Consider the following 19,031-nt stretch of genomic DNA (forward strand, 5'->3'; position numbering starts at 1 on the left):
CACAGTCACAAACCCAGCAGCTGGGCTCCCAAAAACCAGCTAAAAACTACCCAGCACTGTGGAAACAACCCCAACAGACTCAACCCAGCATTTGGGTAGAAATAAAACTCAGCATTTTTTAGAGTGTACTCACTGCAAACCATCCTGAAATACTAGTTTAGTTTGAAATTAATTCTCACTTATTTACGTATGTATTTACTGGAGTTTTCAGCCAGTCGTCTCCAGATACTGACTGTACTGAAATAAAGGTTCTGTACATTTTTCCTGTACGATGTAAATGTTCACTCAAAGCTCCAACAGTGGTTTTAAGGTCTGATTGTGAACCTTAAATAAGTGTTTCCAGGTGAAAAGTTCGTATTTGTACCTTTTCATAACCGAATGTTTTAAACAGAACAGTAAAATAAAAGCCTGGAGGCGAGACGGGGTGTGTGGAGTCAGTACAGCTTAGAACATATCATTTCAGTGGATTATGGTTCAGTTATGTTCCCTGACTAAAGGTACTGAGATGGAGCCTTGAGGGTTCCAACCCAGTGACAAGAGCAGAACTGACCCAGTGACAGTGGGTAGCGCTGTCGCCTCACAGGAAAAATGGCCTGGGTTCGATTCCCAGCTGGGGCGACCAGGGTCCTTTCTGTGTGGAGTTTGCATGTTCTCCCCGTGTCTGCGTGGGTTTCCTCCGGGTACTCTGGTTTCCATGAGTTTCCATGGACATGCTAAATTGCCCCTATGTGTATGTCTATTTGTCTGTCTGCCCTGCGATGGACTGGCAACCTGTCCAGGGTGTATCCTGCCTTCCTCCCAATGACAGCAGGGATAGGCTCCAGCACCTCACTGCGACCCAGAAGGATAAGCGGTTTAGATGGTGTGTGTGTGTGTGTTGTCCAAGAAAATGGACAGAAAAAAAATTATCTAATCTAATGTTTTATAATTATAGAAATATGCATTCAATATGTTTTGCCTATGTATTTCCTTTATTGCTATTTACACAAATTCACACAAATAATTGAACAAATAAAAACCAATCAATGATTAAACGAATGAAACCAATCAATCTGTAGTTGCAGCGTGATCATGGTGAATTACACAGTCGAGGTCCTTGGTCAAAAAGGAGATGAGCCTGTCTACATCATGCTTATCGGTACAGTCTGTCAAAGCAAACCCCAGAGGCTTCCACTCTTTTGGGTAAGTCACTTAAAATCCTCTTTGACTTACACTTTTAATTACACACAAATATGTAAACATCATTGCTACAAGAACTCCTAATCTGTTCTGGACATTGTACCCGTGCCTTTTACTATTTGTCAGCGTGTCAATAGAGGTTTATTCATAGGGTGCTAAGCCTTTACTTTTTATTAAAGGGGTCTGGGGGCATGAAGAAACAAAACATGACCCCAAAAAGCCTGCCTGCCGTGAAGTTTAGGAGTAGTAATAAACATACGAGCAATAAAAATGGCTGTTTGTTCAAGTTGGCGCACTGTGGACCAAAACATGCATAAAAATGTGCAGCATGGGAAATAAGAGATAATCAGAGTCACCATGGCAGTGATTAGCCTGTCTGTGTCTTTTTCACACTGTGGTATTTTCACCTGTGTCCTCAACAAGGGCCAATAAAAATGCACCTGTAAATGAGGACCTACATATTACAGATCCACCTCCTGATCAGCTTCTCCTGCGGTGGATTATGGGAATGCGCTGATTGATGCAGATCTAAAGCCGCAGTGCAAATAACTGAACTGGTTATAGGAGCTGCCCAACATATTAAAAGAACATAAATCATCACAACCCTTCAGCAAGACACAGTGCGCTTTCACCACATAATGAATTTTAGTTACTACTTCCTCCATCATCAGTTGTTTGTGTAAAATGTATTATAATACTGATCATTATAAAATAAATACACGATAATTCTATTGTAAATAATGTAAACTATTGTTATAATCAAAATAAAAAGTAACAAAATTAATTCATATATGAAAGAAGAACAAACAAACAAATAAATAAATAAATAAATAAATAAATAAATAAATAAATGAATGAATGAATAAATGAATGAAAGTATGTAAAAACAATGCATTCATGAAAAAACAATGTTTAAAAAAATGTCTTTAGCCACTTGGAATTAGGCACTGTGATTACCTGGTTTTCTTGATAAACTGTTAATTAAGTATCAAATTAAATATTGATGAAAGGAATATTTTTATGAATGATTATCATTTTTATTGTTATTGAATATGTATTATTATTATTATTATTATTATTATTATTATTATACAGCAAATTCGCTACATACTTTGTATTATTGAGCAGTTTCTGAAATAATAAGTTTTCTTTGGGGACTATTTTGCCTCACAGCGCCCTGCATGTATCCCTCCACCATGAATGGAGTTTAAGTTCTCTAAACTATCATAAAACAGTGTCTCAGTCATCAGGCAGTGAATTCATAACCATTTCATGTAGGAACTTTCTGTGAGGGAGCTTTTAGAGAAGGATGCAGCGTATGGTGTTCTGATCGCAACTTAACACATTTTGATTTTAAGTGAATAATTAAAAAAATATCTCAGCAAGATTAGTAATATTTACATGTCTCCTACACTTATTTGTCACTATATGACAATGTAAACTCTATTTTGAGCTCCTACAGTTTCTGAACAGTTCAGCTGAGAGTGTGAAAAGGCACATAAAAATAAGATTATCAAAGGAATAGAATTTGTTAAAGTAGACCTGACAACTTGAAAACAAAATAGAACAGCAAATGATGACATTGAGCAGTGAGGAATGGAACCCAGACTGTCTTTTTAATTCTGCACCACTGATTTGTTGTTGAGACACAGCAAAAGACAGTCATTCGTATGGCCTTTGCATAGCTATCATTTAGCGTATTTAACTCAGTAGCTGGTCCATCATGTCTAATTCTGAAAATTGTTTTCTGAAGATCTTTGATAGACTTATAACATTAGTTTATCCTCCAGGTCCTTCTTATTATTGCCTGCCCTCTAATACTTGCATGCTTGTTGAGTTTGCATTTACTATGCCATCAGGTTTTTAAAGGCAGCTATGTCAGTAAAGTTCATAATTAAGATGGAAGCTATTTTGTGCCAACAGGAAAACACAATCACCATATCCTGCAAAGAAAGTCTTGGTACTCTTCTAATAGCTGAATTGGAGGCCAGACCATGTATAGTCATCAATAATGAATGGTACTGTGAGAGACTGTTGGTCACCACACCCGAAGGAGAGAAAATCTACTTCCCGTGTTACCAGTGGCTGGACAGCAGAAAGCCCGTTGTGTATCTAAGGGATGACAAAGGTGAGTCAGATTTCAAATTTGCAGCTTTATCACAGAAATTAATACACATAGTCGCAATCATTGATCCTCCATTAGCTAGACAGAACCAGAAAACAGGTAAAAAAATTAATCAGAGGAGGTACTCATGATTAGTCCAAGACTAATTAGTCCAAGTATGTTTAAATATTAATCACATTCTAAGTATCTAAACCTGGATTAATCACAGTCTGAGTATCTAAACCTGGATTAATCACAGTCTGAGTATCTAAACCTGGATTATTCACAGTCTGACTACCTAAACCTGGATTAATCACAGTCTGAGTATCTAAACCTGGATTAATCACAGTCTGACTACCTTAACCTGGATTAATCACAGTCTGACTACCTAAACCTGGATTAATCACAGTCTAAGTATCTAAACCTGGATTATTCACAGTCTGAGTATCTAAATCTGGATTAATCACCGTCTGACTACCTAAACCTGGATTAATCACAGTCTGAGTATTTAAATCTGGATTAATCACCGTCTGACTACCTAAACCTGGATTAATCACAGTCTGAGTATCTAAACCTGGATTAATCACAGTCTGAGTATCTAAACCTGGATTAATCACAGTCTGACTACCTAAACCTGGATTAATCACAGTCTGAGTATCTAAACCTGGATTAATCACAGTCTGACTACCTAAACCTGGATTAATCACAGTCTAAGTATCTAAACCTGGATTATTCACAGTCTGAGTATTTAAATCTGGATTAATCACCGTCTGACTACCTAAACCTGGATTAATCACAGTCTGAGTATCTAAACCTGGATTAATCACAGTCTGAGTATCTAAACCTGGATTAATCACAGTCTGAGTATCTAAGCCTGGATTAATCACAGTCTGAGTATCTAAACCTGGATTAATCACAGTCTGACTACCTAAACCTGGATTAATCACAGTCTAAGTATCTAAACCTGGATTATTCACAGTCTGAGTATTTAAATCTGGATTAATCACCGTCTGACTACCTAAACCTGGATTAATCACAGTCTGAGTATCTAAACCTGGATTAATCACAGTCTGACTACCTAAACCTGGATTAATCACAGTCTGAGTATCTAAACCTGGATTAATCACAGTCTGAGTATCTAAACCTGGATTAATCACAGTCTGACTACCTAAACCTGGATTAATCACAGTCTAAGTATCTAAACCTGGATTATTCACAGTCTGAGTATCTAAATCTGGATTAATCACCGTCTGACTACCTAAACCTGGATTAATCACAGTCTGAGTATCTAAACCTGGTTTAGTCACAGTCAGAGTATCTAATCCTGGATTAACCACAGCATGAATATCGAGTCTTGTTAAATTACATTCTGAGTAATTAAACCTGGATTAATCACCGTCTCACAGTCACAGTTTTTGTTTTGTGTAGCTACACTTAAAAGCCAGGATTCTCACATTGAACTCCTTACCCAAAGACAAGAGGAGCTCAATGAGCGGCGCCAGAACTTCAAGTAAGTAAATGTAATGTCACATATCACAACAATACAAAAAACAAACAAACAAACAAACAAATAAAAAAAAAAAGAATAAATTCTACACTAAACCTAAAAATAATCCCTACAAATATAAAAGTGAATACAATGTTCAATACTTGTGTAAAGGATTCCTTTGTTTAACATTTGCATGCATAAGATAATGAAATCTGTAGGAAAAGTAAATTAGAAAGAAAGCAGCATCAAAAGAGCATCAACAGTAAGAAAATCCTCCTGTGTTCTCTGGTATCGGAGTTTTATCAGTACAATTTTTATTTTTACAAAATAACTACCTGAAACTAGAAATGAGTACATAGCTATCCCTGTTCACCTGCAATCAACCTGGCATCAGCTACACAGATACGTGCATCAAGCGGAAATGTAGTTTTAACTTTATTATTAATCCAGCAGATCTCATTAGCAATAAGCCATTCTGGTCACCCCTCCGCCCCAAACTGTCTCACAGACCTGGAAACCTGTTTGCTACAAACTTACTAAGAGATGAGAAGTAGCCCTATCTGATGTTAATCTGTACAGAGTTGAAAGGAAAGCCAGGGATGGTGGAGCAACTATTTACATTAAATCTACTATGCAGGCAAAAACTTTTAATGCATTATCCAAAGAAAAATGTTTTGAGTATTTTACCTTAAATGTGAGCAGGGCGCAGTAACAGTTCTGTAGTAGCGCTGTATGCTGTCAGTGAAATAGCTGAACTTTTAAATCCATACATCAACTCAGAAATGCTGATTTTAGGTGATTTTAGTCTGAACTGGTTAACTAATACATCCCATCCTTGAAAGAAATGTGGAAATTGATCTCTAATGCAGCTAATTATAGAAAAAACATGACCAACCTTGCCTGACCCCTCCAAGTTAACACTAACTGATTTCACTATCCGACAGATCTGACAAAACTACTTCTCGGTTGCATTAGAAACATTAACATAAAAAAGTCGCGCTCTCAGACGGTGGTTAGAAGAAATTGTACACATTTTAATGACCGAGGCTTTTTAGATGACCTGGCGCTCCAAGATGTTAATTACGCTTCTGAAATCCCAGATATGATATAACTTAGCGTTGGACCATCAAATCCCTGGTTCAACTCTGAAATATCTTTCTTTCTTAGTGCAAGATATAAATAAGTATATATAAATTCCTATAGCAGGAAAGCTAAAGCTGAATTTTACCCTCAGTTATTTACAAATTCAGAACACTTTAAATTTGTAGCCTCTAACCACCTCCTGTCCATCACCAAATATCTATCATGGATAAATGGTTAAAATCAGGGTCTTTCAAAAGGAAAGATCCTGAGGCTGAGCCGTCTACAAATGCAGCAACCACCGTATCTTAGACTGAGAAAACCGAGCACACCAAGTATAAACCGAAATAAAGAAAATGCAGCAGTGAGTAGCAGCACTGGGCTTCACTTGCATGAGAACTGCTTGCATTACTCACCTCCTCGCTGTATTTGCTTAGTGGTCTTTTCAAATGAAACTAAACACTGTGAATATGTATCTAAACCTGTTGAACTGAGCCAGAACTCCGTTTGCAGCTTTTCACACTCCGGCTTTAAAAAGAAAAAACAATCTGATTTCATTATTTAAACTCACCACGTTACCTAAAATAATTATCTAGTAATCTGGAGTTCTCTTACATGTACTTGGTTAAGAAATAGAACTTATGAGTCTGAAAAAGAAAGCATTACCATGTTTTTATAGACTTCAGTCCAGTTCACACTGTGCTGTGACTCTCCTCAGTGAGACCCAATTCATAATCTGTGTATAGGAACCAGTTTATTTGTATTTACTGTGTGTCCTGCAGATGGAAGGAGTATTACCCTGGGTTACCTTGGGTTATTGACGCTGCCAGTGCATCTGATTTGCCTAATGAGGTCAAGTTCTCTTTCACCAAGGGAATGAGAATGGATTACAGTTATGAAAAAGCGTAAGTTCTGCATGATTCAATAATCCATAATCTGAGGATATTAATGAATCCCATGTGAAACGTTCTAATATTTGGCATCACAGATTGGCCCAGTTGAAGATTGAAACCTCCTTCCACTGGTCACATTCATGGCAAGATGAAGAAGAACTTTCTTCACTCTTCAATTACCCAGAAGACAATGGTATTTTTCTCAACAATGAGAAATGCATCTGAACTAATGGATGTGGTGCTATGTTGGCATGTTCTCACGTGTTTGCTCCCGTAGTTTATGTCCAGGACCATTGGAAAAGTGATGAATTCTTTGGCTACCAGTTGCTAAATGGAATGAACCCCATGATGATTGAGCAATGCTCCGAGCTGCCTGAAAACTTCCAGGTCAAGAATGAAATGGTCAATTCTTTCTTCCCAGGAAGTGATTTACAGAGTGAAATGCAGGTAGAGTGCAAAACCAAATGCATACATCTTACTAGTGTTTTCGTAGGGATGCTGAGATTCTAGTTTCTATTTTCTGTTCTATCAGAAAGGAAACATCTTCCTCTGTGACTATAAAAGGCTGAGCAGCATTGTGGGAAATGTGATCAAGAAGAAACAGCAGTATCTGGCCGCTCCTCTCTGCCTGCTCTTTAGCACCCGTGACAGAAAGCTAATTCCAATCGCAATCCAGGTAAGTCTATATCTATTAGTACACCTACAGAACTCGTGTAAACTCAGTGGAGAAGCCTTTAGCCATCCTTTAACCCTTTAAAGTCAAAAAAGCTTCTGTTTCTGCCATTTAGTCTACTCAGTGCAGTGATTTGTCAGTGCTGTTGCATGTTGTAAAGAACATGAGCTAACAAAGCTGACCTCCTCCACTCTAAATAGAAATTTGCTTCATGCTTCAGTCATTTTTATTATTACTCTGGTTAAACAAACAAGTAATTAGTGTTTCTATAGCGATGTGGCTTTCTATGCTTCTTCAAAGATATCCATATGATAGGAAACACAGTAGCACACGGAAACCTTTTTCTATGAACATTGTGAAAATGTTTCTGTTGGCAGATTTTAAAGACTTGCAGGTGAGATTTTGGCTTAAAAACAGTTTAAAAACATACCGTTTGCTCTCCAGTCCACTTTTCTGAATCCATCATGGTTGTTATGTCAGTACCATGAACACAGCGCATTCAGAGCGTCGTTCTTACAGACAGTCTGTAGCAGAGTTACTGGAGTGGAAGATGTTGGGAAAACGCTGTGCTGTTCCTGGCTCTCGGGAAGCAAATGGATCATTGCCATCTTCCAAAGGATCCACACATCCTGCTGAAGATTCTCTTCCCTGAGAATTTTAGTCCCAACTTAACAGTTCCCAGACTGCTTTTTGAGCACAAGGCAGCCATTTACATGCATCATTCTTCTCAGGAAGGACAAACAGCAATTTTTGTCAGTATGTGAAACGTCTGGGTATTTTAAAGCCCTAAGAATCAACAAAATAAGCAAGTAAATACAGAAATACAGAATTTGTCACGCAGTCTTTTTGCAGTAAGATGACTTTGATTCTTGCCTGAACAAAACACAAAATTGATTTATTATAATTTTATTTAAATTCAGCGAATTTACATAATCTTTAACTGTAGATTGTTGCTATGGCAATGGAAGGATACCAGAAATCAGTGCAACTCTAAGGCCTGCAGTGCTAAAGTTTGGATGTCAGGTTGGAACCTGTCCTGTCAAATTCAGACTGTTTTCTGCATGGAATCATTTTAAGATAAACTGTTTAATGACAAAAAGGAGTGTAAAAAAGAATGTTTTCTGAATGAGGTCCAACTGCTAAATGACTAAATGAGTGGTAATTCTCCTGTGAAATTCATTTTAGTTTGAAATTAGTTTTGGCCTGTATCTTGCATACCACCCCTTTATAGAATCTCTTTGGAAACATGCTTGATTTCTTACAGTTGTACCAGGAACCCAGCAAGGTGCATCCCATCTTTCTTCCCAGTGACTCTGAGTGGGACTGGCTGTTGGCAAAGATCTTTGTGAGGCATGCAGAGTTCATTGAGCATGAATTGAACTTTCACCTGCTGCGCACACATATGCTGGCTGAGGTTTTCTCTGTTGCAACACTGCGCAACCTGCCTTCAGCCCATCCACTGTTTAAGGTGAGCATCTCCCTGACCTTTTTTATTTCCTACACTTTTAAAAATGAAAGGTCAGCTCAACTCAAAATGATTCAGTAACTGATTACATGGCTTTTCTTGGGTTGATTCAACTTGAGGAAACAAGAGTTCACAGTTGAGCCAAATTTCCCAACTACTGTTTCTAGTGCTGCATCTTTTCTTTTCGCTCAGTTTCTCCACTAGCTGACAGTCCTCCTATCACACAGTCCCATCTGCCATATTTTCCTCTTGGGCTTCTGGATATGGACAGCTGAGGTTTTGCTGGGACTCAAACTCATAATCTCCTGATTGGGCTGAATTCCTAGACAGTTGCACCACATGAGATGCTTTAAAGTTAAAACAACAAATATTTTCTCTTTGAGCCGAGTGATGCCGTAGCCATCCGTAAGTATCCAAGAGGAAAAATGTCTATCAGGATTGTGTGATGGAAAGAGTCCTGGCTATTGGGGGAGTTGAGTATCAAAAAACAAGTTCATTTTATTTACCTATCTGAGATGCAGAACTAAACAATTAAGAGAATTTTTGATTCAACTAAGAAGTTTGAGTTGTGTGAACTCTGGTGTCCTCAAGCTGAGTCAACTCAAGAAAAGCAAAGTAATCAGTTACTGTATCATTTTGAGTTGAGAAAAATGTTAAAAATCATTCTGAAGGAATACAGTTTAATTAAGAGGACTATATTTTTGCTTTACTTTTTCTTTTGTTATGCTGTAATATTTAGTAAATATAATAATAAATGCAACAAAATATGCTTAACTGACCTACTGACGTCTCCTGTTTGTAATGTCAAGATGGCGCCTATCATGGCAGATTTGCACTGTCCTCTCGACACGAACACTATTTATTATTTATTTTAGCTTTAGCATTGACCTTAAATGTACAGTTCCACCATGAGCATACCCCAAGATGGTGTTGGGGCAGCTGCATGACATGATCAGCAAACAAGAGACTGCACACCCAGGTGCCATGTTCATTGTAATCTTCGATTTCAACCACTGCAACTTATGGGCTGTCGTCCCCAAGTACCATCAGCACGTGAGCTTTCCGAGAAGGGTGAGTAACATGCTTGACCAAGTCTACAGCAACATGAGGGGCGCCTACAAGGCTGTGCCCCAGCTGCACTTTGGACAGTACGACCATATCTCCATATTCCTTTATCCATCATACAGACAACTCCTCAAGCAAGCTCCCCCAGTAAGTAAAACTGTTAAAGTGAGGAATGAAGAAATCGACTGGACTGCTTTGAAAGTACAAACTGGAATGTGTTTACAACTGCGGCTTTGAGAAAGGGCTCTTGATGTTGATTTAGAGGACTATGCTTCTGGAGTAACTGGCTATATTAGCACATGCACTGAGATCATTGTTCCCACAAAACGCTGGAGGACACATCTCAACCGGAAACCTTGGATGAACTGTGAAGTCCGGTCCATGCTAAGCACTCGCTCCACTGCATTCGTCTCAGGCAAAGCTGTTAGCGATGAGCTCAAGGCTCGTACAAAGTGAGACAAGAGGACCTTAGCTGTTTGGGGAGAGGGCCAAATAGATCTGAGTATCATCTGCATAAACTATATGGACAAAAGTGTTGGAACACACATCTTAATCATTGAATTCAGGTGTTTCATTCAGTCTTATTACCAGGTGTATAAAATCAACCCCCCAGCCATGCAGCCTGACTTTACACACATTAGTGAAAGAATGGGTCTAAAGAGCTCAGTGAATTCCAGCGTGGTGCTGTAATAGGATAGGAAATAGGACCATTATAACAAGTCAGTTTGTGAAGTTTCTTCCCTCCTAGATTTTTCACGATCTGCTGTGAGTGTTATTATTGAAAAGTGGAGGCGTTTAGGAATCACAGCAACTCAGACATGAAGAGTCAGACCATGTAAAGTTACAGAGCGGGTCTCCGAGCTCTGAGGAGCACAGAGCATAAAAGACACCAACACTCTGCTGATCAATAACTGCAGAGTTCAAACCTCCTCTGGCCTCAACATCAGCACAGAAACTGCTCCAGGAGCTTCATGGCAGGGTTTCCGTTCTCCATGCCAGGAGAACATTACCTGCCTGACTGCACTGTGCCAGCTGTAGAGTTTGGTGGAGGAGGGATGATGATATGGGGCTGTTTTTCAGGGGTTGGTCTAGAACCCTTAGTTCCAGTGAAGGGAAATCTTAATGCTCCACACAGAGCCCTGACCTCAACCCCATCAAACACCTTTGGGATGAACTAGAACGGAAATTGTGAGCCAGACCCTCTCGTCCAACATCAGTGTCTGACCTCACAAATGCTCTTCTGGATGAATGGACAAAAGATGCAATAAGTCATCATGAGATGATTATGATGGGGTTAATTAGTTGATCTGTGGTGGAAAAAAGGATATATATATATATATATATATATATATACATTTACTTTCATATTTTTTATATAGTAGTCAATCATGCCCACTTATTTTGTAGACTGTAACAAATGATGCACTGTTATAAAAACGTTAATAATATTGTTGCCTAAAATTTTGAGTTCATTGTAATTATCAGAATATACAGTTCAACGAGCTCAAAATTGTAAGATAAACCAGGCTAACATTTTTAAATTAAAACATTGAATCATTTTGAAACACTTGTTTGATTTAAATTGCAGTAAATGTTTTTTTTTTATTATATTTTATTGTAGTTTTAATGTAGGTATTATTTTAATATTAATATGGTTGTCATTTTTTCAGCTACTCATGCCCCACACCCGCTACACACTCCACATCAACATCATGGCCCGGAACACGCTGATCTCAAAAAATGGGATTTTCGCCCAGGTACACACATTTATTAGTGACTCAAATGTAAAGGAATGATGTTTTAAGATTAACAGAGACTGTCAAGGTCTGAACTTTTTACTTTGAAGTGATGATTTTTTGTGTTTGTTTTTATCTCCCAGTTCACTTCTATTGGTCATGACGATGAGATCCAGAGGTTTCTGACTGAGGCAATGTCCTCCCTGACCTACAGCTCTCTCTGCCTGCCGGACAACATCAAGGAGAGAGGTCTGGAGGACATCCCCAACTACTACTACAAAGTTGATGGGCTGGGTCTCTGGAACATCATCTTCAAGTACAGTAACATGAGTTTTTTCCCCTTTAATCATTTATCACAAATTCAACAGCTAAAATAATGTCCATTGCACTGCTTGACTTTTTTTGGCTAATAAGTCAGTTTTAAGGGGTGTTATTACTGTAGACATGTCATGACGCAACGTTAAACACCCTTACCTGTGCTAAAATCACTGTAATGTGCAACATAAAGTGACTTATCGCTTTTATAAAATAATGGACTGCATATATCACATATCATGAAATACACCATCTTTCAAAAAATGATGTATTGTTAATATCAATAGTAAACAAAGTATTAACAAGTATTCCACCAAGAAGTGTAGCTCATTTAGAGTATGTTATTGTTGCCAAGCAACATGGAGAACAAGAATGCTAATTCAGTTATTGCATTATCTTAAAATATTTAAAATTTTAAACTTTTTTGTCATATAATAGTGAACATTCCATAATATAGCAGAGTATAATGGGTAAAAAATGATTTCCAGTCTTATTTAACACCAAGCTAACTGTGTTATACGTCCCTTTGCCCCCACTGACATACTTACAGAGCACATTATATAGGACGGAGGGAGTTCCAGCTAGTGGGGAGCGTCGTGCTCCCTTTGTTTTTATTAAAAAGCTCATACCGTTTTAACTTTCATATCCTGAGTGTTAACGTCACGGTAATTTGCTGTGTTATTACAAATATATCTTAATATATCTAAATATCTTGTTGATTGAGTTGATTGTACAATAAAGGTATGAATACAGAATGTTGCTTTGTTAAAAATTCTGAAATTCCAGTAAAAAATAGTGTATGAACAGTGTATGATGGGAATTGTGAAAACCCACTTTGTTTAGGTGATTTGTAAATATGCCTAATGTGTGTAAATATCAGTTGTCTGACAGAATAACTTAATATCTTTCAGGTTTGTGGGAGGACTGCTGAGATGTTACTATAGAGAAGATGAGGACGTCAAAGAAGACAGCGAATTGCAGGACTGGATTAAAGACATATTTCAGTTTGGATTCCAGGGAAATGACAGGACTGGTGCGGTCTCTTCTTCTGGCAGTGTTGTTACTGCAAACCTGCAGCACAACTGTGTTTTTCTTTAAATGTGAATTTGGTGTTTTTCTTAGTTTAGAACTTTAAAAGTTTCAATTTCTGCCAAAATTTCTCACATCAGGAATTCCTCAGTCTTTCCGGAAAGTGGACGACCTTATCAAGTTTGTCACCATGGTGATCTTCACAGTGTCTGCCCAACATGCTGCACTCAACAACGGCCAGGTGAACCAGTTTTGTCTGAAGTTCATATTATATAAGGTGTGGACTCGAGTCATATGACAAATTTGACGAAGCTCTGAAGCGTAAGATAAAAAATGAAAGTTTTACTTCTTCCTCACTTTCTTTTCCATTTCTGAGGTGAGCCAGATGGGTAATGTATGAAAAAAAGTCTAATATTAATACTAAAATAATAAAACGTATCATGTTACACTGGTTTTGACCTGTAGGAGCGTTTTTTTAGGACCCTGGTGAAAAAAAATACTGAGGACTGAAGTGGCTAACAATTAGCATGCTAATGCTAAGTCATTTTTTTCACCTGATCAATGAGTGTGCTTACGTGCATTCATTAATCTGATCATAATCAGATTTCTGCAGTTATCCGGTTATTTGAATGGTCATGTAAACACCATACTCTGATCTAGAAATCCGATTAAGAAATCTGATAAAGAGAGTGCGATTTTAGCTCAGTAATCAGATTTCTCAGTGCCTGTAAATATTCTTCATCTTCTAGATGATGTATGTTCATATTTTCAGCTAAAGTGGTGTGATGTTTTAAAAAACACAGTATGAAATTTGAGTTTTACATTGCGTTTATGTCGTGTCTTCATCTGTGAATTTATTGGCTGGTTGTAAGGCAGAAATCTGATTACTGTCTGACTCATGTCGATCTGGAGTTTCACATTATCTGATTACTCAAGCGCATGTAAATGTGCTGATCAGATTACTGTCAAAATCTGATTTTCTGCAGTTATCAGATTATTAAATGCATGTATACACACTCAATGAAGGGTCAAAGCCCCTGTGGGTCAAAGTTGGTATAACATGCTAATTGTAGTTAAATTAATTAAAGTTTTTTTTCACCTGGTTCCCAAAGGTAATATACTTTCATGCAGTAGTGAAAAAAAAGAGAGAAACTGTACAAGTGATGCTAGAAATATTTGTTTGGCTGTTTTCAGTATGTTATACAGGGAGTTTGTGTTTAGTTCACTGAGGGAGTTTTAATGTCGAGCTAGTTTTTATTTTAATCCTGTTCTCCCAGTGCTCCCAACAATGATCAGAAATGATCATCTTTAATCATACAGTTTTTCATATGAAGCTGAATGGTGTCATGGCCTGTAGGCTTACTCGGTACTGGCTTACTCGAGACTTGTTCCCACCTTGGAAATAAACTATATAAGCTGATCCCAGTTCTGCCTCTGCTGTTCCAGTTTAACTTCGGTGGCTGGATGCCCAACTTTCCCAGCTCCCTCAGACTCCCTCCACCCACAAAGAAGGGAGAAGCCACAAAGAAGACCATTTTTGACACTTTACCTGATGTCAACACCACAGTTCACATACTGGCTGTTCTGAACCTTCTGAGCAAGAAATCCTCTGACCGCGTGAGTCTCAATACAGGACACAGCATAGAGAGAAGGAGAAATGGGGAATAAAATAGCTGGAAAAGCTTTACAGGATCTACATGTACATGAAACATTAATGACGCTCCATTACTATTAAATAATAGCAGCTTAAATGAATAATCATTTTCTAATCGTTTGTTAATTAGATATATATATATAATTATGGATTAATAAGTGCTACTGTTTGAATTATATTAACAGTTTACTTAGTGACACACAAAATCAAAGCATATTGTTTTACAAACAGTCTTCATGAGTGTATTATTTTTAGGCATCTTTATAAATACATTATGAAGTCACACCTTTATAATAGGGTTCCAATTAATTATTTTAAATCTTTGAGAAAGTACATAATAAGCACTTAATAGTGATTTATTAAGCATTGAAAAAGTAAAAGTTTACTACTTCATCATTTAAAACAGGGTTTAGACATTACCACATATTTACGGATAATTATTATTAATTGTTTTTATGCAATGGGAACAAACATTAAAGGTTGCAATTTGAAGATGAATTATTATTATTTTAACCCCTTACATGGCAATGGCCTCGCCGGCAGGCCCAGAGTTTTATTACACCCTTCTATAATCTAAGAATAGCTCAGCCAGTTTGCACTGAAGTCCCTGTAGTTACTGGTTAATAAGCCTTAGTATGTAATAGGACTGTGATTTTAAGGGGTTAATTAAGTGTTAATTAATTACTTAGTGACTGATTAAGTACTCAGCAATTAGTAATTGAGTACACTGTTAACTGTTAATTTAGCTTGGTATAAGTTCATAGCTTAATTACTTACTAATTGTGCACTGACTCCTGCTTATTACACTGCTAATGAACAGATAATGATGTTTACTCATATAAAAAACTAGTACTTATGTGTCATTAATTATACCAGTAATAAATCATTGCATATTCTTCCACTGTCCAGTCTCATGTGAAATACAGCGCTTTAAACATTAAGTGACCTTATTAGTCCCAAAACGAAGGAAATTTCACCTCTGCATTTAACCCATCCATGCAGTGGAGCACCACATAGGGGGGCAGTGAGCACACTTGCCCGGAGCAGTGGGCAGCCCTATCCACAGCGCTCGTGGAGCAGTTGAGAGTTAGGTGCCTTGCTTTAGGGCACTTCAGTCACATACTGTCAGCTCAGGGGATCAAACCGGCTGGTCCCCTAACCTCCAGCCTATGACTGCCCCCAGCCCACGACTGCCCCCAGCCCATGACTGCCCCCACAGGATATTTACTCACCAATATCCTCTACCTCCACATATTCAGCTGCCTCACTGTCCTCAGAGCTATCTTCACATATTTACCACTATTTACTCTTTACTACACACTACCAGCTAGTAGTAGTGAAGATCATTAGTGCTAATGTATGAATTTTACTATACATTTATGACTAAGAGTAGCATGTACACACTTCACTGTGATCAGAAGTAATCAGATTATATTACTGTTTTGGATTAGGTTACAGATTACATATTTCAACAGGTAACAAGTAATGCGTACTGGAATATATTTTTAAAGTACCCCCCCCAACCCTGGCTCTATATTAGATCTTCTTGATGGTGGGGACTTAAATTTATCACCATCTAGAGCCACAGAACTGGTTAATCCAGACGTGCTCATCACTGACCATCAGTGATGCCCACACATAAAGAATGAACAGATTTACAACACACTGATGCCAAGATAACAGAACCTTCTTCAGTAAAGTGAGGAGTGAACATTCTGTTTTTCTTGTATTCTTTCAGCGGCAGCTTGGACAGTACACAGAGGAGCTGTTCGGCGATGATGAGGCGCGCAGACACATTAAAGACTTTCAAAAAGATCTCCAGAAGTTTGAAGAGAACATAAAGAGCAGGAATGAAGGCCTTAAACCTCCCTACCTTTACTTGCTACCAACACATGTGGATAACAGTGTTGACCTTTAGAGTGGTCATCTGGCCAGAGGAGTCTTTAGACCTCTAAACTTTTTATTTTTTCATTTTTGAATCATAATGTATCTGATCTTTACTGCATAATCAGCACGTGCTGACTTAGCACATAAAGTGATTCTTTTTTACTTTTACTTTCACTTCTTTTCTGAAAGGGATGTGGTTACTTCACTTTGAGTCACTGTCTTTTAAATGAACAGTTTCTACAATCTGATTATCACTTGAAATCAGTTTTTGTCTAACAGTCCTGTCCTTAGACACTCCTTTCTTGAACTGTGCATGCTCAATATTGAAAATTATAAAATGTAAACATCTAACAAAAGAAGAGAGCAGGGGCTTTAAGGGAAAATAGGTAATGGATAGAAAAGACAATAAGAAAACACACAAGAGTCAATCTAGTATATCACTTACAAATGATTATATTAAAGGTGGTGGGTTCTTTTTCCAATACAGATGCTGTTAAATCTAATATGATCATAAAAATAAAGAAATAAAATAAGTTTCATTTGCGTTCTGTCTCATGGTTTCTTGAAAATATTCAACAAACTCAAACTTAAATTCAACTCCCTGACTTCTAATATATTCAAAATATCAGAATTTCTGGAATTCTGCATGTGCTCCTAAAATAGAAACTGGGTCCGTATTACAGAAACTTCTTAACCCTGAAATCTGATCTGTTTAGTTTCCATGACGACTTCAGTACAGACTGAATTTAGTTCAGTAGCTATTCCAGAATAACAGTTCCTACCTTCATAATCTCATCATTAACTCCAGATAAGAAAACAGCATCACACAAACATCCTAACTAGACTAAACCTCCTAAATCCTGTCCTAACTTTAGGATGAACCCCAACAGGGTCCTCACTTCTGTTTAAGGTCCGTTTCTATGGTTTTTAGGCAGCTGTGTCAGCAGCATAGTTCACTACCAGCATAATGAGCTCCATTTATTTCTACTGTAAAACGCTGCTTTCACTGTGAGATGATTTTCTTTTCTAACTCTGCGTTTTAAAGATCTCAGACGCTGCAGACTCGATCTCCACCGCCCCTCTGATCACCTTCGTGTGTTAATGTTGATGATGAAATATCACAGTGATGGTGGTGTACAGTGTATTTGAAACCCTGTTTGCAATTGCATCTTCACTGTCAGCAAGGCTTCCTGTCAATCAAACACAGTGGGTGGGATTTTGGGAGGAACTTTTTAGTGCGGGCCTCTTTAACAGGAAGTAACGAGTCTAACCCTTGGTGGTACTGGAGCAGAGCTAATAGCAACCAATGCTACTGACATTCTAACACTGGCCAATCAGGCTGAGGAGAATTCTGTCCAAAGTGGTTTTTATGTGGAAGTGATTGCTGATCAACTAGGACAGCTAACGTCAACACAAACGCTCAATATTGTTTATTGTTTCCTTTCAATTGTTCTTTGTCACACTTGTTTTATTATTATTATTATTATTATTATTATTATTATCAATATTATTATTATTATTATTATTATTATTATAGAAGCTTAAAAATGCTGGGTTGTTTTTTCTAGCTGCTGGGTTTGGGGAGTTGGGGAGTTTTGGTGTCTCTCTCTCATTTCATTGCCCAACATTTCAACATTGGGATTAAAGGTCTGAACCAGTTGCTGAGGTGTTTTTTTACCCAGCAGTTGGGTCACTGCACACCGTCTCCACTAGTTATCCTTCTTTACATTTCCAACCTCAGAGGGCAGCGGACAAATGAGGGATTTGGAAGTGTCACAGATTGAAGATGAGTGCTTCACTTTAATCTTGATAAATTACTGCTTATGAAAATGTCTGAAATAATAACATTGTGTTTGTTAATTTGCCGGCAGTTTTCATTCGGCTTCATCAAGGGAACCAGAGTTCCTGCCTGTACTTTATCAGCAAGCGGTAAGCTGGCTATCCTGTACACTATCAGCATGTATGGACACTTTAGGCTTGTGTCCACATTTCCTACCAACTTTACAGGAACCTGTCTAATTGAACTCTCACTGTGATCAGTATGGTCAGTGTGTCAAGCCATGTTGTCAAATTTGAGTTCAAACACTAAATAAGGGAGCTCTGTGTGTGTGTGTGTGTGTGTGTGTGTGTGTGTGTGTGTGTGTGTGTGTGTGTGTGGGGAACACATACTGTTCTCTGTGGCAGATTCAGTTGTCAGAGTGTAAGAATTGAGAAAAACTGAATAATAAATAAATAATAAATCATACTCAGCTTTGTCTTTCAGTTCCGGTTGAGTTCAGTTTTAGACACAGTTGATAGATTTTGCAGGACTCATAAAGCTGGTCAGCAGGTAGGTCTGCGTCAGTTGTATATAATTCCAGAGGTGAACTCACATCCAGAAAACAAGGCAATTATCTTTATCAAAACTTCAGCAAATGATTAAAGTCCCAAAGCAATTCACTCTGAATTATTATTGATTTCCT

At 37.8% G+C, this 19,031-nt stretch overlaps 1 protein-coding gene across 1 annotated transcript; it reads left to right on the top strand.

Annotated features, from left to right (window-relative positions):
* Positions 1-1,071: 1,071 nt before the first annotated feature.
* LOC118820471 (polyunsaturated fatty acid lipoxygenase ALOX15B-like) lies at positions 1,072-17,120 on the top strand. The gene is made up of 14 exons (XM_036588829.1): positions 1,072-1,182; positions 3,103-3,307; positions 4,712-4,793; positions 6,635-6,757; positions 6,841-6,938; positions 7,023-7,192; positions 7,278-7,421; positions 8,683-8,886; positions 11,619-11,705; positions 11,828-12,000; positions 12,911-13,032; positions 13,169-13,269; positions 14,475-14,645; positions 16,421-17,120. The coding sequence occupies exons 1-14, from the start codon at positions 1,072-1,074 to the stop codon at positions 16,598-16,600; spliced, it is 1,971 nt and encodes a 656-aa protein (XP_036444722.1). The 3' UTR covers positions 16,601-17,120.
* The last annotated feature ends 1,911 nt before the right edge of the window (positions 17,121-19,031 follow it).

The sequence above is a fragment of the Colossoma macropomum genome, unplaced genomic scaffold, assembly GCF_904425465.1.
Source record: "Colossoma macropomum unplaced genomic scaffold, Colossoma_macropomum, whole genome shotgun sequence".
In the NCBI taxonomy this organism is placed as follows: Eukaryota; Metazoa; Chordata; class Actinopteri; order Characiformes; family Serrasalmidae; genus Colossoma; species Colossoma macropomum.

Bases quoted from the DNA above. Each gene is read 5' to 3' on its own strand.
- LOC118820471 (XM_036588829.1), top strand. From the start codon at position 1,072: ATGGTGAATTACACAGTCGAGGTCCTTGGTCAAAAAGGAGATGAGCCT. The intron at 11,706-11,827 runs GTACACACATTT...TTTATCTCCCAG, and splicing joins AAAATGGGATTTTCGCCCAG to TTCACTTCTATTGGTCATGA. The intron at 14,646-16,420 runs GTGAGTCTCAAT...GTATTCTTTCAG, and splicing joins GCAAGAAATCCTCTGACCGC to CGGCAGCTTGGACAGTACAC.